Source organism: Linderina pennispora, assembly GCF_002104995.1.
Source record: "Linderina pennispora strain ATCC 12442 chromosome Unknown DL89scaffold_9, whole genome shotgun sequence".
NCBI lineage: Eukaryota > Fungi > Kickxellomycota > Kickxellomycetes > Kickxellales > Kickxellaceae > Linderina > Linderina pennispora.
This window is the reverse complement of record NW_024468257.1, coordinates 817,861-844,194: the sequence shown is the minus strand read 5'-3', so window position 1 is coordinate 844,194 and position 26,334 is coordinate 817,861. Positions and strand designations below refer to the sequence as shown.

At 53.3% G+C, this 26,334-nt stretch overlaps 11 protein-coding genes across 11 annotated transcripts; 1 reads left to right on the top strand and 10 right to left on the bottom strand.

Annotated features, from left to right (window-relative positions):
- Positions 1 to 47: 47 nt before the first annotated feature.
- On the bottom strand, positions 48 to 1,841 carry DL89DRAFT_268605 (histidyl-tRNA synthetase). Its single transcript, XM_040887974.1, has 3 exons — positions 1,623 to 1,841; positions 413 to 1,542; positions 48 to 375 (listed from the first exon to the last, which is right to left on the bottom strand). Exons 1-3 carry the CDS (start codon positions 1,824 to 1,826, stop codon positions 114 to 116), a joined length of 1,596 nt encoding a protein of 531 aa, XP_040742616.1. The 5' UTR covers positions 1,827 to 1,841; the 3' UTR covers positions 48 to 113.
- A 713-nt stretch (positions 1,842 to 2,554) lies between these two features.
- On the top strand, positions 2,555 to 3,792 carry DL89DRAFT_268603 (uncharacterized protein; the record flags this gene model as incomplete). The annotated part of the gene is made up of 3 exons (XM_040887973.1): positions 2,555 to 2,668; positions 2,709 to 3,001; positions 3,057 to 3,792. Coding segments are annotated over 3 exons (1,008 nt in total), but the record flags the coding sequence as incomplete, so codon positions are not given.
- Positions 3,793 to 4,228: 436 nt separating this feature from the next.
- On the bottom strand, positions 4,229 to 5,496 carry DL89DRAFT_318775 (ribonuclease T2; the record flags this gene model as incomplete). The annotated part of the gene is made up of 2 exons (XM_040891111.1): positions 4,229 to 4,841; positions 4,931 to 5,496. 2 exons carry the CDS (start codon positions 5,494 to 5,496, stop codon positions 4,229 to 4,231), a joined length of 1,179 nt encoding a protein of 392 aa, XP_040742614.1.
- Positions 5,497 to 6,310: 814 nt separating this feature from the next.
- Positions 6,311 to 7,397, bottom strand: DL89DRAFT_268602 (ribonuclease T2; the record flags this gene model as incomplete). The annotated part of the gene is given in 4 exon segments (XM_040887972.1): positions 6,311 to 6,725; positions 6,745 to 6,763; positions 6,795 to 7,042; positions 7,150 to 7,397. Coding segments are annotated over 4 exon segments (802 nt in total), but the record flags the coding sequence as incomplete, so codon positions are not given.
- Positions 7,398 to 8,449: 1,052 nt separating this feature from the next.
- On the bottom strand, positions 8,450 to 10,694 carry DL89DRAFT_275303 (uncharacterized protein; the record flags this gene model as incomplete). Its single annotated transcript, XM_040889288.1, has 8 exons — positions 8,450 to 8,569; positions 8,705 to 8,998; positions 9,112 to 9,168; positions 9,191 to 9,759; positions 9,784 to 9,886; positions 9,909 to 10,092; positions 10,116 to 10,181; positions 10,384 to 10,694. 8 exons carry the CDS (start codon positions 10,692 to 10,694, stop codon positions 8,450 to 8,452), a joined length of 1,704 nt encoding a protein of 567 aa, XP_040742612.1.
- A 789-nt stretch (positions 10,695 to 11,483) lies between these two features.
- On the bottom strand, positions 11,484 to 11,927 carry DL89DRAFT_210637 (NuA4-domain-containing protein; the record flags this gene model as incomplete). The annotated part of the gene is made up of 2 exons (XM_040884190.1): positions 11,484 to 11,726; positions 11,841 to 11,927. Coding segments are annotated over 2 exons (330 nt in total), but the record flags the coding sequence as incomplete, so codon positions are not given.
- A 29-nt stretch (positions 11,928 to 11,956) lies between these two features.
- DL89DRAFT_268600 (uncharacterized protein) lies at positions 11,957 to 12,764 on the bottom strand. Its single transcript, XM_040887971.1, has one exon. It carries the CDS (start codon positions 12,704 to 12,706, stop codon positions 12,278 to 12,280), a length of 429 nt encoding a protein of 142 aa, XP_040742610.1. The 5' UTR covers positions 12,707 to 12,764; the 3' UTR covers positions 11,957 to 12,277.
- A 376-nt stretch (positions 12,765 to 13,140) lies between these two features.
- DL89DRAFT_184847 (uncharacterized protein) lies at positions 13,141 to 14,497 on the bottom strand. The gene has a single exon (XM_040883941.1). It carries the CDS (start codon positions 14,146 to 14,148, stop codon positions 13,273 to 13,275), a length of 876 nt encoding a protein of 291 aa, XP_040742609.1. The 5' UTR covers positions 14,149 to 14,497; the 3' UTR covers positions 13,141 to 13,272.
- Positions 14,498 to 15,624: 1,127 nt separating this feature from the next.
- On the bottom strand, positions 15,625 to 16,531 carry DL89DRAFT_294014 (uncharacterized protein; the record flags this gene model as incomplete). The annotated part of the gene is made up of 3 exons (XM_040890456.1): positions 15,625 to 15,994; positions 16,099 to 16,156; positions 16,459 to 16,531. 3 exons carry the CDS (start codon positions 16,529 to 16,531, stop codon positions 15,625 to 15,627), a joined length of 501 nt encoding a protein of 166 aa, XP_040742608.1.
- A 2,681-nt stretch (positions 16,532 to 19,212) lies between these two features.
- DL89DRAFT_258660 (uncharacterized protein) lies at positions 19,213 to 24,370 on the bottom strand (the record flags this gene model as incomplete). The annotated part of the gene is made up of 8 exons (XM_040885627.1): positions 19,213 to 22,998; positions 23,028 to 23,246; positions 23,323 to 23,550; positions 23,600 to 23,612; positions 23,653 to 23,820; positions 23,873 to 24,088; positions 24,262 to 24,294; positions 24,333 to 24,370. The coding sequence occupies 8 exons, from the start codon at positions 24,368 to 24,370 to the stop codon at positions 19,213 to 19,215; spliced, it is 4,701 nt and encodes a 1,566-aa protein (XP_040742607.1).
- Positions 24,371 to 24,864: 494 nt separating this feature from the next.
- On the bottom strand, positions 24,865 to 26,259 carry DL89DRAFT_284873 (uncharacterized protein; the record flags this gene model as incomplete). The annotated part of the gene is made up of 1 exon (XM_040889802.1): positions 24,865 to 26,259. One exon carries the CDS (start codon positions 26,257 to 26,259, stop codon positions 24,865 to 24,867), a length of 1,395 nt encoding a protein of 464 aa, XP_040742606.1.
- Between the last annotated feature and the right edge of the window lie 75 nt (positions 26,260 to 26,334).

Here is a 26,334-nt window from a genome sequence, read left to right as displayed (position 1 = left end):
CAGAGTGCTGCTCTCTCCGATACTCCTTGGGACTGCTAATCTGTATGTGATAAGGCAACTAATAATTTTCAAGCAAGCAAAAATCCATTAATCCCAAACTTTAATCTCCTCGTTTACAGACCGAGGCGCTGCTTGAGCTCGCTGATCATGTCGCTCCGCTTGACGGTGACGCCGCCCTCCTCGCCCTCGACCTTGACGGCCATGTTCTTAATCTTGACGTTGCCGCTAGCGACCTCATCGCTGCCGATGAGCACAGCCCACGGGATGACCTCCTGGTCGCACGTGTTGTACTGTGACTGCAGACGCGGCTTGACCTTGTAGGTGAACTCGGCCGGAATGCCGGCATCCCACAGCTCAGTCGCAATCTTCAAGGCGCTCCTCAATCAGCCCGTCTCTCAGACTGATGACGTACACCTGCGTCTTGTTGGCCTTGATGGTCTCCGCCGGCAGCCTGGACATGACGATGGAGTAAATGCGCTCGACACCAAAGGAAATGCCCACGCACGGGACATTGCTGTTCTTGCCCTTGGCCTTGCCGCCGCGCCGCGCCGCAGAGAACATACCCACCAGCTCGTCGTACCGGCCACCAGCCGCAATCGACCCGACGCGCACCTGTGACTCGTCGATCTCACCGCCCTCCTTCACCTCCTTGGCCCCGGTTGCTGTCGGCTGGGCCTCGGTCGGCCGCACATTTTCCTCGGTAAGAACCGCCTCGTAGATGATGCCTGTGTAGTAGTCCAGACCGCGGGCCAGCGACATATCGAACGACACGTAGTCCAGGATGTTGTAGATCTTGGCGTACTTGAAGAACAGGTCCATGTCGGCCACACCCTCCTGCGCCTTGCTGCTTGCCATCAGCTCAGGCAGGGCACGCAGCTTGTCAAGCAGCTCCTCGCGTCCACTCAGCCTCACGTACTCGCCAATCTTGTCCGCCACGCTCTCGTCCAGCCCCTTCTCCTCCGTCATCTCCTTCTTGACGTCCGCCCACGGCAGCTTATCCAGCTTATCGACAGCCGACGAAATCGTGCGGATCTTGTCCTCGGGCACACCCGACACCTCGAAGATAGCATCCAGGATCTTGCGGTGGTTGATCTTGATCACAAAGCTGCCCACATCCAGGCTCGTCAGCACCTCGACGGCTACACGCACGCACTCGGCGTCGGGAATCATCGCGTCGTACTGCCCGGCAATATCGTAATCGCACTGGTAGAATTCACGCATCCGCCCCTTGGTCATTGCCGGCTGGTCACGGCGATACACCTTGGCGATCTGGAACCGCTTGACGTTGGAGATGCCGTTCATGGCCACGTGGCGCGCAAACGGCACTGTCAGATCGTACCGCAGCGAGCACTCCTCGCCGCCCTGGTCCTTCAGATCGTAGATCAGCTTGCTGTCCTCTCCGTACTTGCCCGTCAGGATCTCCTTCAGCTCAAACACCGGCGTATCAATAGTCACTGCTCCGTGCTTCTCAAACACCGAGGTGATGGTCGAGAAAATCTTGGAGCGCACAGACATCTCCTTGGCCGTATAGTCCTTCGTGCCCTACATGCAACGCATTTAGTGACTCACTCATAATGCAATGGTGGCGCTGTTGTTTTGAGGAAGGGAAAACTTCTTTTTACCTTTGGAGTCTTGAGCGAGAATGACTTTGCGCTCTTGCTGCCGGACGCAGGCTCGCCCGAAGCAATGCGCAGCTTGTCCTTCAGGCTCAGAAGAACCTTGACCTGCTCGTCGATCGCGGCCTTGTCCGCCTTGTCCGCCTTGAGCTGGCGCACAACGCCACCCTGCGCTTCTACCTGTTTCTTCAGCTGCTCAATTTCGCTCATGTTTGGATAAAAAATATCTCTGCTAATGTAAATTCAAGAAATGTATGCAGAAAATAAGACGAGGAAACAAAGAATGGCCAGTGTTGACAGGAGCCCGTGGGGGTTCATAACATTTTTCGCGGTCCGCTTAGCCCCAGTGCGGAAAGAAAATCCAATTTTGTGATGGTGATTTAATTTGCATTCTGTCCATGGGTGTTTTTGAGGCTTTGGAGTGCAAGCCAGAAGATACATGGTGAGGGTGGGGATTGTACACCCTACAAAGTCCTCAGTCGGCTGTGCACAGGACATCATGGCCGCCATTTTACTTACTAGGTGCGCTCTAGTCTAGGAAGTAATGTTAATAGCTACACTCCAAATCTGCATATCATAAAATCTTGTAGATGGCCTTTCATATCCACACTGTATGCACGCTGTCTCGCACACATTACTAAATGCAAAATATGCTGCGTTGCCCACTTGTGCTCTCCAGATGAAAACATGGCCTACCAACCGTTGTACCCTTCTAAACACGCAACTGCCAATCCTGACCTTTGCGGAAAGCATACAGCAATCCCCCCAATCTGCTGATTCTGTGAAAAAGGCTCACTTCCGCAGCCATTGCCTGCTTTTGGGCGGTTATAAACTCCACGCAAACCTTCTGGCAACCAAATCATATTTTCCTCTCTATCTTTCGCTTTTTTCACCTATGCTCACCGTTTTTGTTCCAGCTCACGTTAACCGCGACAGACATCCCCACTTGTTTTGTCGATACCAATACTACGTTCATTGATGTTGAAACCGAGCAGCAGGCAATAGAACAGCGCAGTGCTTCGGAGGATCCGTTTTTTGTGTTTCGAGACCGGGTATTTCACAATCCACAATGTGCCCGACGGTCCGATGAAGTGCGACTACATCTCCAGAAACTACATTATGCAGGCTTTCTTCTATGGCGGTTTCGGTGCCCATCACTGGAGAGCCCTATCTGAACGCAATGGCCTAAAGTTCAACTCTGAGCCGCCAGTCCTTTACTTTGTCCATGAAGACAAAATCGGCGACATATACGGAAACACAACCGAGGCCAACGCTATTGTCCATTACTACAAGGAGAAAAATCTCGAGCAGTTTGCCGAGATAACTAAAACCACTGAAGGCTGCTGCAACCACTTCTTCATCGTGTACAAAGATGAAACCTACCAGTGTGTTGATTCCAGCAACATCGACAACAGCCACACTTTTTCCAGAAGCTCTCAGCTGGAAAGTCATTCTGTCTGTCAGGAAGGACATCGCTGCGATCAACGACTTGAACGAAGTGGATAGAAAGTTCAGGGAGCGCCAACCACCCAGGCGCCTGCTGAACGGAGAGTTCAGGCTCAGGAATGAGGACGGCGACGAGGTGGCTGACGGCGAGCAGTTTTCATTTATCATTCCACGCGATGACGATGAAGAAGAGGAGAACGATGACGATGAGGAAGAGGAGAGTGACGACGAGTATGAGCCTGAACAGGACGGAATCAATGTGTTCGATGGTGCGCTAATGGCTAACCCTGGTCATAGCGATGTGTTTTCCTGCGAAACAATTGATGAGATCCTTTACCTGACACACAACGGCCAGTACTTGTGCTGCCCGGATGACGGTATGAACGATATTCGCGTTTCTCCCGAGCTGCCTGAGCCATCAGACCGCCTCCAGATCAACTACGACGGCAACGATGTTCTGTTCACCAGGTGGGGTGGATCTGTGTTTGCAATGTGTGAGTGGGCCAAGGCATCTGTGGGTTGCATTAGATTCTATAACGATGATTACAGCCAGCGATACAAAGAGCCAATGCGCCTTCGGCTTCTCCAAAGCTAACCTACCCTGTGTCTAGTTGGGTTTGCACTATGGCAGAGCTGGCTGTACTCAACTAATATATCGATATATGATGTTTTCGGGATGTGTTTATTAATAAACCACGCCAGATGTGAAGGTGGCTCTGGTCGAGTGGGCCGAGGAGGTCCCTGTATTCTTATGTTGGCTTGTAATACCTGCCGCTGACTCTGAGCAGACTGGAAGACGCACCCTGTGAACCGCAGTCCTTCTTTATTTGCCCACCATCCATGCCATTATCCTGTTCTTTGATGCCGCCGCTCGTTTCCTCTCCGTGCATCTCTTTCATGTAGATACGCACATCCTATTTTCTTTGCCTGACTTTTTGTTGTGCTAGTCTTTCTACCATGGGATTGCTAAATACTATGCTCACACTCCCACGTACAGCTGTGCTGCCGTGCGCATGCAGCTCACCTTTACCTTATTCGAGCCGCTGTGTAGCAAATGTGGCTGCCATATACTGTGTAAAAGTGTGGTAATATTGTAACAATTATTCAGACGATACAGCGCTTTGACAAAATATTCTAGTGCTATTGCTTGGTCAAGTGAGAACAGCTTATTTTGAACCACCTGCGGGCTTAGCGGGCTTCGTGGATTTAGCAGGCTTCGTGGATTTAGCGGGCTTGGTCTGCTTAGTAGATTTGGCAGGCTTAGGTGGTTGTGCAGGGTTCACAGGCTGTGCAGGTTGAGCAGGCTGCTTGGAAGAAGATGACGAGGATGGTGTGGAAGAAGAGGGAGCGGGGGCGGCTAGTCGCTTCTCAGGGAAGTAGAAGGGCTTAGTGCACGAATCCTTGCCCTTGGCAGCTGTAGGAATATAGTTGCTTGTCAGCTCCACGTTGAAGTAGGTCCAGATCTCATCCAGAGTCTCCTTTCCGCCAGCTTCTGAACACCTGAGACGCACATCAATGTTGCGCTTAGCCCTAATTGCAGCCTTGAACTTTGCTGGATCGACAGGATTCTTGCTGTCCGGGTGAATTCCGCTTGCCGCCAAATCGGCCACATAGTCGTATTGCATGTGGAGGCGGATGGCGTTGGAGAAGTACTTGATGATGCCCTGGTTCGGAGTAGTTTCTCCCGAAACACTTGGGATCAAGGGTTGTGGTACAAGTGTCGTGCTTGTTCCACTCGTCAGTCCAGAACTTGTCATTGCTAGTGCTGCTGATAGCCGACTGCCAGTACGTATCCATGCTTTTCACAAGATTGGGCTCTGCCGAAACGACCGACTGAACTGAGGCTACCCTTCCGACTTTTGTCGCACCCAGAACTAGGAGCGGAGTTGTTATTGCATTTGTTTGGCCACAGGCCATGCAGCGTAAATTTGTCGTCTGGACCATGGTTCACAACCCACTGTTGCGAGAGAACATGCAGCCCGTACTCCTCGTAGCAGCAGGAATCCGCCTTATTCTGCTTCGCTGGAGTTGAGCATGACGGCACGCCTGTTGGGCACATGCTGTTGGTTTTGAAGGGCGCAGTAGTTTTGGTCGGTCCATTGCCAGTGCCAGAAGTGTTTCCAGAGGACTCAGCGCCGGTGCCTGATCCAGAGGGAGCACTACTGTTACTGGAACCGCCTGCACCGTTGTTCTTGTTGCTGCCACCCTTCTTCTTGCCTGTGCCACCCTTCTTGCTGCTGGTCACCGGAGCACCAGTCTTCGTGCCAGCAGTGACTCCAGCTTGACCCTGACCCGGCACAGAATTGGCAGGAGCCTTCGCACTAGTCCCCTGTGTGACAGTCTTGCCAGGGCTGGTCTTCTCTGCACCCAGCACAACCTCGGGAGAGGCAACCAGGAGAGCACACGCGATGAGGGAGATTGATGCAATGCGCATTGTCAGATGAGGATAGGTGATGGTAGTCTTGTGGATGCAAGTGGTGTTGATGTGAATGCAGACGATGTTTGCTTTTGATGATAGTGAGGAAACAGAAATGCGGGTATGATGTTGCCCTTTATATACTTGGCTGCTGCCAGGATTCCAGATATCCTGCCAAATTGCTAAGGATATCCATGGGCTAGTTGTGTGTGACGAGTGCCAGGGATTTCTACAAAGAGGCCAGACCTCTTTGTTATACTCTGGTGCAGGGCATTAACCGGACAGCCAAGACTCGGAGTTGCAGATGGTGACGTCTGCTCAGCTTTGCGATGTAACGCATGGTGATTTACGCGAGATATACGGAAATCCGCCTTCCTAAGAAGACATCTTGGCGATTTGCACTAGTGGCATCATTTTGGAATTGGCACCTAGAAATGAAACAGCACGATTGCTTTTCACAGCCTGAAGGTCTATTTACAATTACTCAGGGGACTACTCAAGCTACGCCAGAGTGTATATGGTTTGCCAAATTGCTGTAAGAATCTGATATCGTAAGGATGTGCAGCGGGGGTTGTAGAGCCGGCATTAGGGTGTTCAACATACTTTCTATGAAATATCTAATAAGGATAGCATAAACCTATGTGAGTAGGTAAAGTGTGCTACTTGCTAACTAATATTATTGACAGGACAGGGTCAAGTCATCTATATATGCTATAGTTTACAGAGAGTGCATGGACATTCTAAAGTATATTGCTAGGCTGTGTATGCAAAGTAATGAATGGAGCTATTTCTTAAAGTACAGGAACTGAGCAGGGCAAGAGTCGCTTGCTACCTGGCTGGGTCCCAATGTAAGTGTTCAGATCCTGGACGTGGAAGTAAGTCCAGACCTCGTTGAGCTCGCTGACCTTGGTGGCAGGGTTAGTCTTGCACTTGAGCACGACATTGACGCCATGCTCAGTGTGGATAGCCTTCTTGAAGTCAGCAGCCTTGACAAGGTTCGTGCTGTCCGGCACAATGCTGTGCTTCTTCAGGGCAGCAGCATAGTCGTACTTCTTGTGCAGGTTCATGGCATTGGTGAAGTAGTCGACGATGTCCTGGTTCTTGCTGTACGACTTGTAGCACTGCGGGCGCAGGGTAGTCACACAGGTACCGTGCTTCGACCACTCATGGCCCCAGAACTCATCATTGGGCTTGCCCTTCGACGGCCAGTACTTTGTCATGTCAGTCACCAGCGCAGGCTTCAGCGGCTTGATCAGCGCCTCCTACTTTCTTGTACACCCGTGAACTATCGCATCCGGCAGAAGGGGTCAATTTACCCGCAGCAGGTGTTTGGCCACAGACCGTGCATGGTGAAGTAATCATCGGTGCCCAGCCCCTTGGTCCATTGCTGCGACAGGACGTACTGGTCCGTTCTGCTCGAAGCAGCAATGATCGGTGGTCTTGGTCTGTGTGGAGCACGAGAGGACGCCGGTTGGGCATTGTCGTGCGTCAGGTTGGTTGAGGTAGGTGCAGCGCTGGTTGAGGTGGCCGTGTGCGATGCGGTGGCCGTGTGCGATGCGGTGGCCTTAGTCGCTAGACGCAGTAGGGTGCTGCCGACTTAGGACTTTGTCGGGGCAGCCAGACTTGGACTTTGTCGGGGCGGCCGATTTGGACTTGGGAAGAACCGATGACCTTCGATTTAGGGAGAGCCGGCGCCTTTGACTTGGCTGCAGAGGCGGGAGCAGGCTTGACCTTACCTGCCGATCCCTTGGAGCCAACAGCTGATCCCTTGGAGCCAGTGGAGGCACCCATGGCGATATCAGGCGAAGCGATAGAGGACGGCGCAGGCAATGAAAGTAATGGAGGCGAAACGCATGGTAGTTGGCTGGAATTGGGTGGAGGGGTTTCAATGCAGAATATTGTTGAAGATGCAGATTTATCTGAGTTGGTGATGATGAGTATTTCCAAGACAGATGTAGAAGCCAGCCCGCCTTTTATACGCCATCGTAGTATCGTTCTGAGAAGATGCTTCCAACCACCAGAAAAAAATATGCCAAGCTATATATGGTGTATATCGGCACGACCTATGACGCATGCCAATGCAGTGCTACAAAGATACAAAGTTCTTTGCAACTATTAATGCCGTCAGGAAATTAAATTTGTCCACAGCATTGGCTTTCAGGAGACCACAGGGGTCTTCTGAAGTGTACGCGCCAAGCATAGATTAGCAGCTGGCAATCTCCTGGCGGGGATAAATATGTGTGAGGTTTAAAATTAGCCTGCAGCATGCTGGTCTGCTGGAGATAGTTTATACTAAGAATAGGACTGATGCTGCAGCGTGTAGATCTCCTGAAGCTGGTTAAAAATAAAAAGTAGGTTCTGAGAGCTGACACTAATACAGCGATGACATTGATATTCTAGTAATTGCCTAGCAGATACTATGCTGGCAAGTATCTTTGAACAGGCCTTACACGCCGCATGTATAGATAGTTTTATAGATGGCACTGTCTATGTAGAACATGCTCAACATGATACGTGAGCGAGTCTCGATATAGCAGCTAGATCCATGTGCGCTCTTGACACACCCTGCTCTTCCCTATGTAGAAAATGATATACTATCTGTACCATTCATAAAGGCGTGTTTGCCACGTAATCCAAAACAAAAATTAGTCTGCTGCTCTCGACAAGCTTGGACAAAATAGTGTTGACGGAATCAACGTTGGACAGATAGTATTTGGCATCGGCAGTCTTGCGGCCAACGGTGCTAGTGATGACGGTAGTGGCAGTGGTACTGTTCTTCAGGTAGGCAAACAGCTTCTCGTCGGCGCGGCCATCGCCAATAGCCATGATAAAGTCGATATCCAGAGAATAAAGGTCCCTGAGGATGGCGACGGACGGCATAAGTCTTGTCGATGCGGGCGGGGCGGACCTCGACAGTCTTGTTGCCAGTTGACGATGGTCAACGGCAGATGTTCCAGAACCTTCTCCAGGTTCATCTGCAGCTCGTTTGCCTTGCCATCGAGCCAAACTCAGGGTCGGTGTTGCGGTAATGCCAGGTGACATCAATCTCCTTCTCCTCAATGAACGAGCCTGGGGTGCGCTCGGTGTAGTGCTGGAACAGTCGGCAGCACGGTCTCGCGCCACTGCGGATCGGTGTGCTGCACCAGGCTGGAACCAGCCGTCATCCAGGCGCGTGCGGAGACATGCTAGGCTGCTCTCGGCATCCGAGCCGGCGATCAGACAGCACCGGCGACGACTCGCCGGACACGGCACCGGCGGCGGACGGGTGGCGGTAGAACAGACCGTGCTCGGCCACCAGGCCAATATCGATGCCCTGGAACCAGCGCGCCATGTGGGCGCGGATGCGGCCCGACACAACATACACCAAGGTGTGCGGCAGCGCCGCCAGGCGACGCAGGATATTCAGCGTCAGCGGCGACGGCCGCGCAAACTCTGGGATGCTCTTGGTTGCGCTCAGCGTGCCGTCGTAGTCCAGAACCACGACGCGCGCCTTAGGTGCTGGCCTTGAATTTGTCGATGACTATGCGCGGCGTCAGCGCCGGCAGCTGCGCCAGCTCGTCGGCCGCCTGGCTGATGCGCCGTAGCTCGCCAATAAATGACATCCCCCAGTACGCTGCCGTGTGCTTTCGTCACATACCGATACAGTGTCGTGAAGTTTGCCAGCCGCTGGTCTGCTGACATCGACAGAGCCTGGTAGCAGCGCTCCGGCCACTTCCTCAATATTCCACGAGTTAATGATGATCGATCCGTTCAGCGACTGCGCGGCGCCGGCAAACTCCGACAGAACTAGCACGCCATGTCGCTTCTGCTGCGATGCCACATACTCGTATGACACAAGGTTCATTCCATCACGTGTCGATGTGATCAGGCACACCTCAGAGATAGCGTACAGCGACACCAGCTCGGTGAAGTCCACTGACTTGTGCAGGAAGTGGATCGGCGTGTACTCCACCGTGCCGAACCGCCCGTTGATGCGGCCCACTAGCTCGCTGACACTGACAATCAGCTGCTGGTACTCCTCGACATCGCCACGGGACGGCACTGCCACCTGCACCAGCACCACGCGCCCCACATACTCAGGATGCCGTGCCAGCAGTTCCTCGAATGCCAGTAGCTTCTGCGGCACGCCCTTGATGTAGTCCAGTCGGTCCACGCCTACCACCACCTGTGTGTCGCGGAACTGCTGCTCAAAATGCCCCAGCCGCGCCTTGACTGCGTCGGTCTCCAGTGCCTCGCTGAACTTGTCCGGGTCGATGCCGATTGGGAATGTGCCTACGTGCACTATGCGTCCGTCCGTCTCCACACCGTCAGGTGACGTATGCAGCCCCAGGATCCGCGCGCAGCTCGACAGGAAGTGCCGCGCGTAGTCATACGTGTGGAACCCTAGCAGGTCCGCCGACAGAACACCCTTCCAGGATCTCCTTGCGCACAGGCAGAATCCGGTACAGCTCGGAGCTCGGGAATGGCGTGTGCAGGAACCACCCGATCTTGACGCTCTTGAGGCCGCGTCCATCCAGCATCGTCCGCAGCATCCGCGGCAGCAGCATCAGGTGGTAGTCGTGGATCCACACCAGGTCGCCGTCCTGCACCACCTCCAGCAGCGAGTCCGGCAAACTGCCCGGTTGGCCCGCTGGTACGCCTCCCAGTCCGCCTCCTCAAAGTTGATCTCGCCGGGGTGGTAGTGGAACAGCGGCCACAGGATACTACACGTAGGACATAGGGAGGACATGCATCAGTGCCTTATCTCGCAGACATCAATCCATACCGCGCATGCATAAATTGGCTTGGCCCAAAAAAAACTCCCCCTTTGCCACCGAGTCTCATTTTTTCAACAGAAAATCCCAACCAGGGTGTGCGCAGCGAACGCTCATTTTTCATGCCAAAGTTGCTTCTAGGCCCCTTTACCTGTTCGAGAATCCGTTATAGTAAAGCTCGGCTGTTTCGTCGTCGAGATACACTGCGCTGCAAGAGTTCTCGCCCAAGAGACTGTCAATCTTCACGCGATCGTCTGCACTGAAGTCGCCGCCTGGCCAGCCAACCCACCGAAACGACGTCTCCTTCTTCAGCCCGCTCAGCGCTGCCACCAGCCCGCCTGAGCTCAGCTTAGCTGACCACATGTTGTCCTCACCCCTTGTGAGCGTCACCGGCAGACGGTTAGATACGACGATGAGGTGCGACTGCTCGCTGGAAGAAGCCTCAGTGGTGTTTGCTGACATGGTACTCTGGCGTGTTTAAGCAGCAAAGAGGTAAAAAAAAAGTTGCAATTTCACTATAAAACAGAAGAAAAAAGTAGGTTGGCGAAGGGGAGAATTAGTTTGACAGAGAAAGAAGGGGCCGATGCCCGCCCTCTCGGGAAGCCGTGCGCTTTTATATGCGGGCTTGCACAAAAGATAGCGAAAAGGAAACGCTGCTCTCCTGGAGCCGTGACATCAGTAGCCAACACTGCCGCCGTCACCAGCTCGCAAACGCCCGTGATTCGCCTAATTTGTGCCGGGCCAGAAAGGGTCTCGCAATCGATGGCAATCGATGCCCTCCTCGTATCTGCGTGCAGCCGAGTTCCGCCATTTCCCTTCCGAGCATCCACACTGGCCATGGGTGACGGAATGGGGAGAGGCACTGCTCATCTGCTCGTCATATACTGCCCGAGACAACAGCGTGCTGAACCAATACGTACACCCACACACTCTCGCCTCGTGCCGCAAGCGTGTGGTGCATGCTTTGCCCGGTGGAAACGCAGAATGTACCGTGATAACAGAAAAGAAAAACCCGCTTCCACCTCTTGCATTAATTTGACGGGCACCCAACATCTGCATGTTATATGAAATCATGATAAGCTGATGGCTGAGATAGCACACCCCCTTTCAGTTGCCGTCGATCGACAGCTTAATCTTCTTCGTTGGCCGCCCGCTCGGGCCAGGCGTGCCCCTACCGTTCGACGGCCCATGTCTGTTGTGCTTGATGGTGCCGCCGCCGCTTGCGTGCTTGCGACCGCGCACCACCCCGCTGCTGGCCACCGACGAGTCCGAGTCCGAGTCCTGCATCGCCGCTGCAATGCGCGCCTCCTGTGCCTTCTTGAATGTCGCTGAGGACTGCGAAAATATCCTGTCCGCATCGGTGAAATGGAACTGCCGCCGCTCGTGCCGCCCCGTGTTCAGATACCCCTCGAACCCATGCACAATGTTGCCGTCCTGGCCCGAGTTTTCGAAATACGATGTCTCAAAATCATATATGGCTGATTCCGTGCTTATCTACCTGGCAGCAATCTCCATGGCAAACTGGGGGGTTTAGATACGCCATTTTGGGGAGGGGCTTTGGCCTGTGCTATGACAATGTGCGGTTAAAGGGGGAAGGGGCGCACTTACCAGATTGCGGTCCAGCTGCTTTTTTTTCAGCAGCAGATTGTACAGCTCCTGCTCGGCCTCTTTCAGCATCTTTTTTGTCACCTTCGGCTCCTTGCCTGCGTCTTTTGCCGCCGCCAGTCTCACTGCCGCCTTCGCCTGTGGGCTTGCCGTTGGATGCTGTGGCTGCATTGGTTGCTGGCACCGTGGCTGGCGCTGCTGGCGCCGTGGGTTTGGCAGACGCATCGTTTGTGGCTGTTTCTTTGGCTGTCACCTCTGCTGTTGGTGTGGATGTAGATGGCGTGCTCATGGCAGGAGGATTAAGGAAGGCGTATAACTTTTCTATTGCGTTTTATTTTATTTTTTGCCACAGTTTTCGGTGTTGCCCTGTATAGTTGTAGTAAGAAAGCGAAATGTTACGGGTATTGGAAAAAGGGGGTGATTCTAAAATGATACAAGCTCTATGCTCGAACAACCAGCTGGCGCGAGATGCGCAGGCGCAGTGCAAGCAGGAACAGTGTGCTCATCGCAAACATAACCACAATCATCACATAGACCGGCCGGTAGTTCTCTCCGCCGCCAATGGTCGATAGAACGACTCTAGCACTGGGCGCCGTAATCAAGACCAGGAACCCTACTGATCCGTACATCATGCCCGTGGTGGATGCCGCACGGGACCGCCCAAACTGCGTCACACCCGCCATGACCGCCAGCGGGTCTGCGGCGCCTATTGACATGCCGCACAGGCAAGCGTACGCGAGCAGCGAGTGGAAAGTGAGCGTTGGCACAAACAGGATCGCATTTGACAGCGTCGAAATGAACGTGAACAGCAGCAGCGAGTTCACCGGACCCACCACATCTGCGGCATACCCGGCCACAAACTGACCCATGGCCGACGCCCCGTTGATTGCACCCAGGATAATCGCGGCGTTGTGCACGCCCAGCCCGATTGACACCCCAATCGACGCCATAAACAACAGCACAATGTACCACCCGGCCTGCCCCAGGCCGACGCCCAAAGACAGGAACCAGAACCGCCAGCTCTGCAGAACACTCTTGGCTGCACCATGCGGCTCTGGTGCCGCCCGCTTGGCCATTAATGGCATCGAGATGCGCTTGGCCATGGCCCGTGCTGCCCGCTGGCGGTTGCGCCGCACCCGCGCCCGCTCATTCGCACGCTTACGGCGGGACATCAGGTCGGTGGAGTTGCTGCCCCAGGTGCCCTCCAGCCGCTCCAGCGTCAGCAGCTTGAGCGTCGATGGTGAAAAGCGCACCTGCTTGACCGGCCTTGGCCTCGCCGGCCCCTCGTCAGCAAAGCGCGCTGCCTTGCTCTTCACTGCAAGCAGGTCTTCATCCTCGGACGAAGAGGACGAAGCCTCGGCATCCAAATCATCAATGCCTACGGCTGTGTCGTCGTGGTGGATCTTTGCTGGGCGCGGTGTGCTGAATTTCGGTTCTAGAACCTCTGAGATTTCTCCCTCGGCGGTAATATCTCTCCACCACCACCTTCCTCGCTGTTCCGCATTGTGTCGCCGCACAGAAGCATGCGCGACTGCCGGCAGTATTGCGGGTAGTCGACCTCTTGGTCCGAGTCAAACCCGTCCTCAGGCAGACATTCGAACTCGGATTCCAGGCGCTTCGACCAGCGCACGCTCGAGATAACCAGGTCACTCACCCGCTCATGCTTCTTGCTGTGCACGCCTAGGCTCGCCAGTGTCACGCCAATCAGAGCCACCAAGGAGAGCCAGCGCAGTGACCCGCTGGTGCCCGTCCTTTCGAGCAGGAACCGGGTGAGCGGCGAAAATACCAGCCCGCCGATTCCAAGACCCATGTGCGTGATTCCTGTTGCCAGACCCTTGTTTTTGGTGAACCAGGACGACGGCGCTGATGCTGCTGGAATCCACGTCAGCATCACGCCTGTGCCAAACACAACGCCTTGGGTCAGGCATAACTGCCACACCTGCTTGGCATAGCTGGCGCTAAACAGCCCCAGGCTTATCAGAATGCCACCGATAAATACTGTAGGGCCTGGCCCGAACCGCTGCGCTGCACGGCCGCCAATGAACCCCATGCCTTGGGCAAGCAGAATCTGCAGGACGCCAATGAAGATTACTGGAGAGCCCAGCGGCCATTTCTCGTAGTCCTCGTCTTTGCTGTCATACAGCCGGTCGTACTCCTCTTCGTAGACACCAAAGGCATTGAGCATCCCAGGACCAAGGCTCAAGACCAGGAATGAACAGAAGACCACCAGTACCCCCATGTTTTTGGGCTTGCCATCGGTACGCCGCCGGCAGAGGGTGTTGCGGGCGTTTGTAAAGAGCGACATTGCCATGTATGATTACCTTTTGAAAAATCCAACGCAGTAAAGCAGCCAAATATGCATCTACGGTAAGAAAGTGGAATAAGCGATGTAGATGTGCCGCGAGGAGAAAAAGGCAGGGTGTTTTGCAGCAAGGAGAGAAAATGTGCCCGGAACTAGTTGCGTATAAATGTGCTGAATCGATGTAATGTCAATGGGCAGCAATGTGCGCAATAGTGCAGCAGTGGCTGGCTTGCAGAGAAACGCCTATGTCGTAATGTAGTGATATAGTGATGATATACAATAATGCGGCTCGGCAAAAAGGTGGGGAAAATAAAAAGGACTATATACTGGTGTAAAGCATTGACCCAGGAAGTGGATGTTGCTTGGCACTGATACCGAGAGGGAGGGCCGTGTTTTATATATGCAACGACACCTCACGACGATGGCACAAGTCAATAGCATGGCCATTATTGCCCACAGTGGATTGCAATACGCCTGAGCGGAACCCCGTGTGTCTCTATGGAGCGCCGTGAATGGGCAGGAATGTGGTGGATACCGGCTGCGGTTGGCAACTCCTGCAGTATTCCTCAAAACTGGGGTTGAGTATAGCGGCCGACAAACAAGCTGGCTTTGGAGTTAATGCAAAGCAGCATAAAGAGTCGGCGTGACCAGCTCCTAGCTATTGACAAATGTATGTGGCTATGCCTCCCTCATTGGCATATATCAGTGGGGACACACTGTGGCTAGCCAGTATATATCGATTATCTGTATATATATTCCCTATTGGCATGTGTCGTGTGGCTTCCATTTGCCACTTGTTCCTATGCGCTTTCCCACCAGCTAACTGACAATGGTGAAAATAAACAGGCCACTTCGTCTCTCTGGTAAAGACAGCAGAGAGCTGGGAAAATTCTTCCAGCCCACAAACACTGTAAACAGCTTTAGCCGGGTGCCATGTTATTGTGAGTGCACAATCGACCACTGCTCACCAGCCACGGAATGGCGCGGGACTGAAGTGGGATATATGCAAAATATACGATTGAAACAAAAGCATGGAGAAATCCGCAACAAAGGATCAAAGACCGGGAAGGCTGTCGACAAACAAACTGGCGTTGGCCACAATAGGTGGGCGTGTGATAAATGATGTAGCTTTCTCTTTCAAAGCGCTTGTCTACATGGGTTGGCATTTGTGGTATCGACCCCCTCTCAGGACAAGCACTTCGCATTAGTTCCATGGTAGCGCCACATTCAGATGTAAGAAACAACACAGCAGCGTAGCAGCGCCTGAATGTGGGGGGCTAGGCTGCAGCAATGATCAACAACACACGAGATAGTCTGAATGTTGAGGATACCAGAAACAAACACGGCTGTTGCATATTATGATGCGCCATTTCCAAAACATGAGTGTAAAGGAGGAATGTAGTGGCTAAGAAGATAATGGAGGGGGGCGCAGAAATATAGAGGATTAACAGAAGGAGTATAATTGAGATCTGGCGTATCGGTCTGTCATGTACTCTGAACCACAACCAGCACCTCAGAGATCCCAGAAACGATGGCATCGGATGAGGCCGCAAGTGCACTTGTTGTTGTCGTTGTCGTTGTCGTCGCTGTTGTTGTCGCCGTCAGCATGCTAGGCACTATGGACGAGAGGTTGAAGGCCAGTGCGCGGATCCGGTATGTGCCAGTTTGGCGGATCTTCAAGTTACCGAACGTGAAAACCATCCGGTTGTCCGAAACTGCCGGTGACTGTGCCAATGTTCCATCAAACAGGCGCTCTCCGGCTTTAGTTAGTTCTAGATCGAGTGTACCATCGTCGGAGACGAGGGAGATGTGCATGACAACATCAGTGGCGTGTGTCTCATTGATCTTTTGTGGCCTACAGCGAGCAAAAGAAAATGTAAGTCTGCATCCACTCCTAACTGTTCAGCTCCAGTTCTGATCGGGAGAAATACGCGTAACGCACACATCCCAACTACTTACAGCCCATTAGCATCCAGCGGCTCTAAGATGACAGTGATCTTGTCCAGGTATTCGTCAACTACGCCATACGATGGCGTGTGAAACACGCATTGGTACCTAAGTGTGAAGAAAGACGACAAGCAGCCATATGCAAAACAGCACATTTGCCGTATCAGTATAACAATAAAGACCACAAATATTGGCATGGCCCGAAACAGTGGAGAACACTAAGTTGGTTCTATCGAAACTAACCAAGAGACAAGGCCCGTGCGCGGTGAGCTTTTGCAACGTCAAGGGTAGATGACAGCTGCCACCTTGGGCAAAGATGCCTGGGAATTCCGCTGCATCGGAAGCAATCAGCAACTAGAGCATACCTTATACAAGACGCAGACGAGTCAAACGACCCCGAATCGCTGTAAGACGATGTTGTTGCGCAGTCAATGTCATATGTCATTGGCGGAGTATATGGAGGAGTAATTCGCAAAAAGATCAAGAGCAACTACAGGTAAGGATAAGAGATACGTTCGCTACAAATGGAGTGGAAAAGAATATCGCTGTGGGTTTATATAAACAGTGCTAGCTGACAATATTGTGCAAAAGCACAGGTAGCCAAGCCTGTAGATAATATAAAAGAGGCAAATATTGTGCACGAGTGACAAAAACGGGATACCAAATCGAGAAAAAGCGAGAAAGCCGGGCTGATTCGGGGTCAAAAGGTCGCCAATAATAGGAACGCTTCCGGTCTAGTCACCAAGCAGATTTTCAGACAGCAGGAAAAGGAAAGAAAGCTCGCAAAACACTCGTTCAATGTGCAAGAGAGAAGAAAGAGAAGAGAAACGAGCGGGTCGATGGAAGAGCTAGCACTTGTCGAGGTTCATCATGAGAAAAGGTGCACTGTGGCTGGTCACAATTTTTTTCTGCCGTGCATGGTTTTCTGGACGACACATTGTCTAAGACGACGACCTGTCACAACGAAACTGTTTTTTGTATCCTGCAACAATAGCTGCTTGGGGGAGCCATGCTATGTCAGTCAAGATGAGTGTTGGCGAGAGGAGAAAATGCATGTACAGGCAGAGAGGAAGCCGGTGGTGAGCCAAACCTATATTGGAATTCATCACAGTGCTTGGGGATGGATGGGTGCAAATAGCAAAAGGGCTGCCAGTGGAGGCGTACAAGACAAAAGTGAGGGGGCGCGGGTGGGAACCAAAGAGTAGGTCGACTGGAAGGACAACCAAAGGCCACACTCAGCAATTCACAAGAAACAAGGGCAAGCCACATGCAGAAGGCGTTTTCAGCAGAATGCAATCCCCGTTGTCCTCAGTAACCTATCCGCATTATTGTGCACCAGCCGGAGAAGGGGATAAATGCCGCTCAGGTGCGCCAGACATTTACCTATTAAGCGAGACGGCAAAAATGAAATAAAATGGCAAGGAAAAGAATTCGGTGGCAGGATTGTGTGGAGCTGATTTCCAAAGCGCTGGGAGAGGAGGGAAGGAGGCTGCAACTATATACCGATCGGCTCCAGTGCCAGGGCATCCCCACTCCCCAAACTCACAGACCATTGACAGATAAATCCAGCACACAGGGTCAAAAAGCGGACCATTAAAGCCAACTATTGAAAAGCTCATGATGGTACACACCCGAAAAAGCCCAATCAGCCTGTTTGATTTGCCCCTTGGACACTCAATCTGCATTGAATGGGTGCAGCTGCATCTGGCGAGCAAGGTTACATTGGCTCACACCCAGTGGGAGTGTAAAGTGGATTGCACAACGGAAACTCGGTGTTCAGCGCACGTTTGGCAAAGGAATCGTTGAAGGATGATGGTGATGAGAAGTAGAGATGGGAATGGGGCAGCAAAAATACGGGGCTGTGGTAAGCTTCTTACTGCCCCCGATAATTTTCGACTATAGTCCATTCTACCCTTGTTCGGGATTCAACAGTCACGGAGCAGCGAAGTATTGACTGGTAAGCACCCTGGCTGAGTAACGTGCGCAGCACCGTAAACAAAAGCCTTGTGACATCTCGATAGGATCTCTCAAGTCAACTGTGCCACAAACATCCAACAAAGTATTATCGGACATAGCCATTTCTCGGCCCCAACGCAGGACGGAGAATGTCCCTTACCTGCAATAAAGCTATGGAGGTGTGCCAAAGGGGAGTTCAATGCGTCGCTAGCCTCAACCGCTATGAAATTGCATACGACAGAAACTCCAAGTGGGAAAATAGAAAAAACTTGTTGAAAGAGAGAAAGCGCGCTACGGTTCAAAGCATTTGCGGTGCTTTTTTCTGGGTCAACTCTGGTTCTCCGCCCTTTCAAGCTTGGCAAAAAGTTTTTTTTTTTTTGGGGAAGGTACGAGCAGGTGAGGCTAGCGATAATGGCTGGCGAGAGCCAGCTTTGTGTGTCGCTCTCACTCACAGCGCCCCCACCTAGAGATCAGCGAGACCGGGATCATTTGAGCAAACATTGTGCGGATCATGCTTGCAGGACTATGCATATAAAAGGCATCCGCCTCAGCGCCATGCCCTTTCAGTCCTTGGAAATGAAGCTCCAAGTATTGAATCTCACGATATCATTGGGCTAACTGCATATTGGGTGATTGCCATTGCTCCGACGAATGTTTTTCAAATGAGATTTCAACCACCCCGAGGGATTCACAATGCATTCGCTGCAAACGTGCCAGCATACTCGCCGCTCGGACAGTCCTCCGGAAGGAGTGGAGAGGCGGTCCGCCACAAAGGCGCATCCCAGGACCAGTGATGTAGATGCAGCTTATCTATCACCAGTCGCTGCTTCGCATTTATGCACGTTGCTTGGCCGGGCCGTCTTGTCCCGGTCCCTGGGATCTGATTTCCGTATTTACTGTGCCAGTTTTGTACCCGGGGATAGTGATTCACGCAAAAAAGAGAGGGCAGCAGCGAATCGGACAAACTTGAATTTTATGTCATAGCGACTCACAGATGATAAACAGGGCTAATTCAGAGGGTGCTTGAGCGCCGTGTCAGTTGTTGGTGCACACAGGAGCACGCCCCGCGAACACCGCTCGCGGTAGAGTGATGTCTGGGGAAGCGCAAGCAGTCTTGCAGCACACGCGGTCACCAGCCAAACATTTGGAAATCGGCAGCAGGTGCGCTATTTAGAAGACTTCGGCCGCACCGCCCTCCGCTGGCTCAGCGACATCGTTCTCGTTATTGTTGTTGTTGTTGTTGGCCACGATATCCGCATGCGCAATTTCCTCGGCATTTTCGGGCTGAGGGCCTCTGCCATTTGCCTCCACGCCAGTACCGTCCAGATTGAGCAGCTGCTGACCAACTAGGTATGCTCGGTCCCGGACATAACGTGACCAGCGCCTGTAGACGACGATCCCCTGGAACGCTGCTCCACACATCACAGAAACGATCATGATCACCTTACTGCTCCATGCCAGCAGCTCAATGTCCTCCAGCTCGAAGATGCTGGCAAATGTCTCTGCATCAAGCGAGCCGCTCCTCCACATGATAAACGAGGTCAGGCCAATCGGCAGGGCTGCGCTTACCAGCGACAGTGCAATCGCCGGCAGGGCAAACACGTAGAGACCACGCATGACGTGCCACGTATGCGGCGGACCAGTGAACAGCCTGTCCATCTCGCGGCTCCAGAACAGATCTGGCATAAAGTGCAGCAGCGACACAATGACCCGCAGCTGCAGAATGCTAAACAGCCAGTTACGTAGCATGACCTGCCTCAGCGTCCGGCTCATTATTTCACCAATACCAGCGTCTTGGAGGTACTGACGGACCACAGTTATCAAGTAGACCTCGAGCACAATGCCATATATCGCAGGCACAACCACATAGAATGCTGTTCCTGTGACAGCCAGCTTCCACGTAGTCGCCCACACCCGGGACGCCTGGCTCCACAGCTCGCGCAGCCGTGCTGGGCGATCGGTGCCTCGGTCAAGCAACTCAACTGCACGCTTGACTACCCAATGTGCAATGGCGCTTGTCACCAGAACGACCAGCAGCCCCAGCGCAAAGGCGTGGATGTCATGAGTGTCCAAGCCCCACAGCTCGCTATAGATGGCACGGCCGATCACAATCGACGATGTCAGCACGACTCCAATCACCAGACCCATTGCAAGCCACGTTAGGGCCATGTACGCTACCATGTGCGCAGAGAACATGGGTGGCACGTGGATGATACGGTAGTTTTCAGCCTTGTAGCGCAAGTCACGGTCGCGGTCTTCAGGAGCCTGAGGCGGAATATTGCGCCCACGGTTGATCTCCACTTCTCTATTGGGCCCATCGGCAGCCTCGTAGTCGTATCTGTCCTCAGTCGGACGGCCATGCGCATCGACCGGAACAATCATGCGGCGACCATGAACGATGGGCACAGTGTCAATAGATGGAGCCCTGACATTCTGGCCATCGAGGATGAAGCGCACCTCTGGATGTGTTTCAAGGAGCGCCTCATCGATCGCATTCTGCAAGCGTCTCCGATACTCGTCAGTGGGCAGCGCGCCATCGGCTGTACCTGTGCGCGCTTCATCGGTGAAGGTAGACTCAAACTCGGCAAAAACAGTCTGAACCACGCCGACTGGCATCCAGAGCTTGGGAAGAGGAGCCGGGATTCCATTGATGATCCACCGTCCCTCGTCAAGGATGTTGCGCTCACCGATCACAAACTCGGTCAGCCGTACTGCACCAGCAGCAGCTCGCCACCAGTGTCTGAATACAGATCCGAGTATCTCCAGGGGCCGCCCCCACGCGATCGCCACCGGGAGCAAAAAGTGTAGGAACAGCAGGTCAATTGGGAGCCCAGCTGTGAGGTCTCGCGTCGTCAGGTGCTGTTTGCTCTCTGGCCAGCGGCCAATGCCCCAGTGCATCGGGTACACAGACTTGAACAGCGATGTCAGCACAACAAATGTCAGGCCGAAGCATACAAATATGATCGAGAAGTACATGATGGCGCCGGTCCATATTTTGCGCATCTGCTGCTTTAGACTGCCCTCGAGGATATCGCGCATTGGCCGGAATTGCGGGTCATTCGGATCACGGATGAACCACAGCAGGCCAGGGCGCAGGACCTCTCGGCAGTAGGCGACAAAGTTGGCAAAGTGATACATAAACACCATGCCAAACATCCAGTGCAGGAACAGCGAGAGTCGCGTATGCGCAGCCAGGAATGCGATGCGCGAGGCGATAGAAGACCCAGCCTGCAACGGCAGCAGCGACACATCCAGGCAGAAGCCACACATGATTGGGAACATGACCAGCTCGACTGTGACGAAAACAATGACCTTGAGCATTAGCAAGAGCATGTGTGCAACAGTGTAGATCAGCGTATGGCGCAGAATACGTGGGGTGTAGCGCACAATGAACCAGCACATCACAAAAACTGTGGTGTGGCCAACACCAATGGTTACCAGCCGGTCGTGCAGGGTGTGCCCGACCGCAGCGTTTTGCAGCATAACAGAGACCTTGTCGATCGGAATTCCCCATTCGATGAACTGGCTCCAGATCTCCTTCTCCCAGTCGGGTACTTGGCTGATTCCATCGAGGCCGCGCTGTGCCGATGCCAAAAGCGTATCAACGCCGGCCGAGGCCTGGCTGACTATACCGGGCATGATGCTGTCAAGGGCATTGCGTGCTATGTCAATTGCGTTAGCGTATGCATCGGCAGCGCCAGCAACGATGCTGTCGGGAACTGTTTTGGTGGGCAGATCGCTAGTACTCCCAGTCGCTGCCGTGCTAATCCAAGGAAACAGCAGCTCGATAATCCATGACTGGCGCAGCTCCTCGAGAAGTAGCGACCGAACACTGGGCGAGGCAAGGGAATCCCATAGCGAGCTAGCACCACCGCCGGTACCAGCTAGCGATTCCCTCAATCCAGGGAATGCAAGCGATAGTACTGGCAGGAGTACCGGACCAAGCAGGTTTGTTGCTGTGGCAAAGATTGGGCGGACAGGAACCCATGCCATGGGCAGCACCGTGTCAACCACAAACTCTGTAGTCATATCGATGACCTCGATACAGGCGTGGACGGGGTACAGCATAAGCCGGATGGGATGAGAGGCCAGAACTGCACGCCCAGTCACATAGGGGATCCAGGCACCCAATGCCAGAATCAATGCAACAACGATCAGCACGAGGATAAAGTACTGAATTGCGTTGGTGATCGGGCCACGGAACCCCATTGCTTCGAGCAGACCATCGGCGCCTTCAAAATCCACAAAGTCTGGATCCAGGGCCGGGTCAGGCTGGTTCTGGTCCTCGTCAAGGTCCTCTTGTTCACCGAGCACCTGGTTTCTGTTGCCAACATTTGGCACTGGCGCATCAGCATTGGCCTCCTGCTGCCGCAGGCGCATCCGGCGCTGCGGCTGCTGCCGTGGCTGCTGCGGGTCCGCTGGGTTGGGGCCGGGGTTGGGACGCAAAAGATGGTCTAGGTGCAGACCCTCCATCTGTCGAGCACGCTGAAATTCACGCAGGACTGCTAGCTGCCGCTGCCGCTGCACCTCCTCGTCATCGTCACTCTCGTCCTCCCACTGATCCTCGTCGTCGCGTGCATTGCCGTTGTCAGGGTTCTCGTGCAGGCGCTGTTCTGCGTGCACAACAAGTCCTTGACTATGCTCTGTGGTGAACGTAGGAGGCATGTCGTTGTCAGGCTCTGGCCTATCATTCCTAGCGCCAGCAGCCGCAGCAGTAGAAGCAGCACCAGTGTGTGCGCCTGAGTCGGCATTGCCACCACTACCAGATGCTGACGAAGAAGACTCGCCAAATACAAACGACCATGCATCATCAGAAGCCGACGACTGTGTTGGTGCGCGCTCCTTGCCCTTGCCCTTGCCCTTGCCGGTATCGACACCACCTACTGACAATAGAGGTGAAATGATCCCCACAAGCGGAGATGGGTCGGCTGACGTCCTCCTGATCGCTGACATCGTCTACCGAGTGCTTGTCCAGTAGAGCCAACCGGGATATCCGGCATATCATCGTTGTCAGACCCGTCTGCTAGGCCGTCTACATCGGCAACAAATGCCTCCTCTGCGTAAGCCCACCCGGTATGTTGCTCCTCCTCATGGTGCTGAATAGCTGGCTGCTCCTCGGGCTGCTGTCCAATGGGCCGCTCATTCGGCGGCAAGTCATCGAGCACTGGGACATCCAATGGCCTTCGCTCAAACAACGGCCGGTGCTGCGGATTTTCAGCAATCAGCGGCTGTCCCTGAACTTCCAGACGGTTATCCGCATTGGCAAGGCGCTCCCTCGACCAGTCGCTCCAAACGCTGGCGGTCCTGCGCAATGGCAATGTTGTTGTTGTTGATCTGCTGCTCCACTTGGTCGACCAGGTCGTCAGGAGCAGGCATGTTGATTACAATCCAGTCACGCAGCAGGAAAAGCGCCAAAAACGCCAGCACCGTAAACACTGTGATGACCCCACCCTCGACGCACTTGGCCAGCCCCTCAACAGATGACTTCAACCAGAGCATGGATGTTCTCTTCAGAGATAGAGATACCCAGAATGCGCTTTGCTAGCCGAGTCCATACCTTGACAACAATGCTGGTTAAAGAGTACAGCAGCAGCGCGGTGTTGGTGGCACCCTCTAGAACACCCGTATACGATGTAATCTCGCCAGATGGTGTTGTTGTCGCGGACTGCCAAATACCACTCGCGCCACGACGCATGGTCAACAAAGCGCGAGCCAGCTGTGATCACTGCCCCGGCTGAATTGGCCTGCATGGTTGCATTGGTGGCATCAGTGTCGCCGCTGTAAAGAGCGACAGTCGCGGCAACCGAGTCGTTGGGAACAAAGGACTGACCGCTCCAAAAGTAGAAGCGCGTCAACCAGTACACAATATACGGCAGCACCACAAGCCACAGGATTGACGACCGCTAGCCATCTGAGCCCAGTCCCCAGCACGCCCAAGAGGTTTGCAAGCATCTGGCGCACGATGATGCGTTTTGGAATGCTCTCCGGCATGTTTGGGTCGTAGAGCGGCGTGAACGCATACTCGTGTCCACATAGCTCGCAGTATCTACATGCGGTTAGAACAAGGGGATTTAGTTTGTAGACCCCAATGCCAGAAACGCGGTGGTTTGAATCAAGGCGTCAAACGCTGCAAGAATTGGCAGTACTGCAGAACAAGCAGCTGATGCACTGGCATGCTTAATAAACGCCGTGAGAGCGACCGATTCCAAGCGCACTTACTTTTTGTTGCTATGTGTTAACCACTCTTCGAGACTACATGTGTGGAATTAAGGAGGGGAGGGATATTAGACCGTGGTGCTGGAGCTAAAGGACATAGCATGGCTTCCATCGCTACGGCGCCGGCCAGAAAACCAAAATTGACGTCTAGCTGACACTCACCATTGTTGGTGGACGAATTTTATGCTGCCCGAGCACTTGCACGGGTGAAACAGCGGCTCCTGTCTCTGTCGCTTCGCTCCGACATACGCGACAAATTGCAACTACACCGATATGAATTGAAGCTTAGAAACAAGTTTATTCTGCCCACGGAACAGCAGGTCCAGGCCGGCTCGCGTACCTTCGTCGCTATCCATGGCTGCCAGGCTATATGTAATGTGTGTGCGTGTGCAATGCGTTGGTGAGAGTAGAGGTAATAATATTTAAAGAGAGGGGAAAGTGGGTGAATTGAGAGTCAAGGAAAAGAGCTGTGGAAAAAGTGGGTTTTTACTTGTGGCGGCTAGAAAAATGGCTTCAGAATACTCAGGTTTTTTTAGTGATGAAAATAAATAAAAAAAGTCTGTGGCAGGTGGGTGGGCATGGCAGGAGAGCCCTCAGAAAACAACATCAGCATACTCCATCAGCTCTTCCATGGTCTTGGAGCTTGTCAAAGTTGGCATCGGCGTAGTTGAGGAACAGGTCGATGCCGCCATCCTGTCTGTTGGGATTGATGCGGATTAACCCCTCGCGGTTGATGTAGAAAAACGAAAGGATATCCGGTCCGCCGGTACCAAAGTCAATGCTGGAATATGGCATATAGCGCAGGTTGGACGTGCCTATATATGCAGTATTCGGCGTGTTCGCAAGGTACATGAAGCTCTTGTACAGGACGCCGATATCATTCTCGACGATGTCAATGAGCGTCTTGCAGTGTCCGCTCTGCACCTCCACAGCGGCCTCCTTGATGTGCTGCGCCAGCTGCTTGGTCGAGCTGCCCATGACCTTCTCGCCAGCAATATGTAGCGTCATAGGGCCTGTTGCGTTGCCAGCATATGCCCGTGGGATCGTCGAGCGGTCACGTATATCGTACGCCATCATTATATATACGTTGAGCGGCGGGCTGCCGAAATGCTCGGCATTGGCCGCGGGGATACACTTGACCAGCAGCGACGTCAAGATGTTGTTGGTTGACTGCGACGGATCGATATCTTGGCGCATGCGCTCCAAATTCTCGGCTGAGATGTGAAGCAGGTGCTGCTGCTCGTAGGGCGGCACATCAGGCGACTGCATCAGCAGCGGGATCACGTTCTTTGGGAATGTCATGGGCAGGTCCGGAACACTCTCCTTGAAGTGCTTGACGATACTGAGCGGCTCCGGTGTGACCGTAGAGAAATGGTCCGCAATGACTTTGCGGTCATTAATGGGAGGGTCGGCCAGCTTGCAGTAGCCACCGTTGCGCACATATGCAGACAGATTAGCCTGGAACGCTACACAACTGATGCCATCAAACACGGCGTGTGGGAGACATAGCGAGAATCCCACATAGCTGTTGTCTTTGAACCGGAGCAAGCGCAGGACAACGCTGGAGTGGTCCTTGTGGAAGGTTGACTTGGGGAACTTGTCCATCCCGATGGTATCGACAAGCTTTTTCAAGTTGAAAAACTGGAGGTCCTTTTCCTTCTTCAGCGTAATCAGGAACCTGTCGGCGGGCTGGTCAACGTATACGTCCTCGACACTGGGCATGTTAAGGTTGTCAGGGTCAACGCTGATAGCGCACCTCTGGTCGTCAGTAAGCTTGGGGCGACCCACTAGGATGGGGTAGTGGTCGGCAATGATTCTGCACAGGCTGCGGTTAATCGCCTCTTTAGACATGAAGTCTGGGTCATTGGCCTTGTTTTCGAAAAAGAGTATGCTATCAACCGAGATACCAAACTCTGCCACGTCGAGGGTCTCAAGCAGGATCTCCTGCGCCTTGATAGACGATAGATAGCTGAGCGGAGAAATAGAGCCACTGACTGTCATCCTGGTGGTTAGAGTGTCAAGTATTGGACGTGCTAGGGATGAGGAAAAGCAAGAGTATGCCTCACTGGCTGTCTG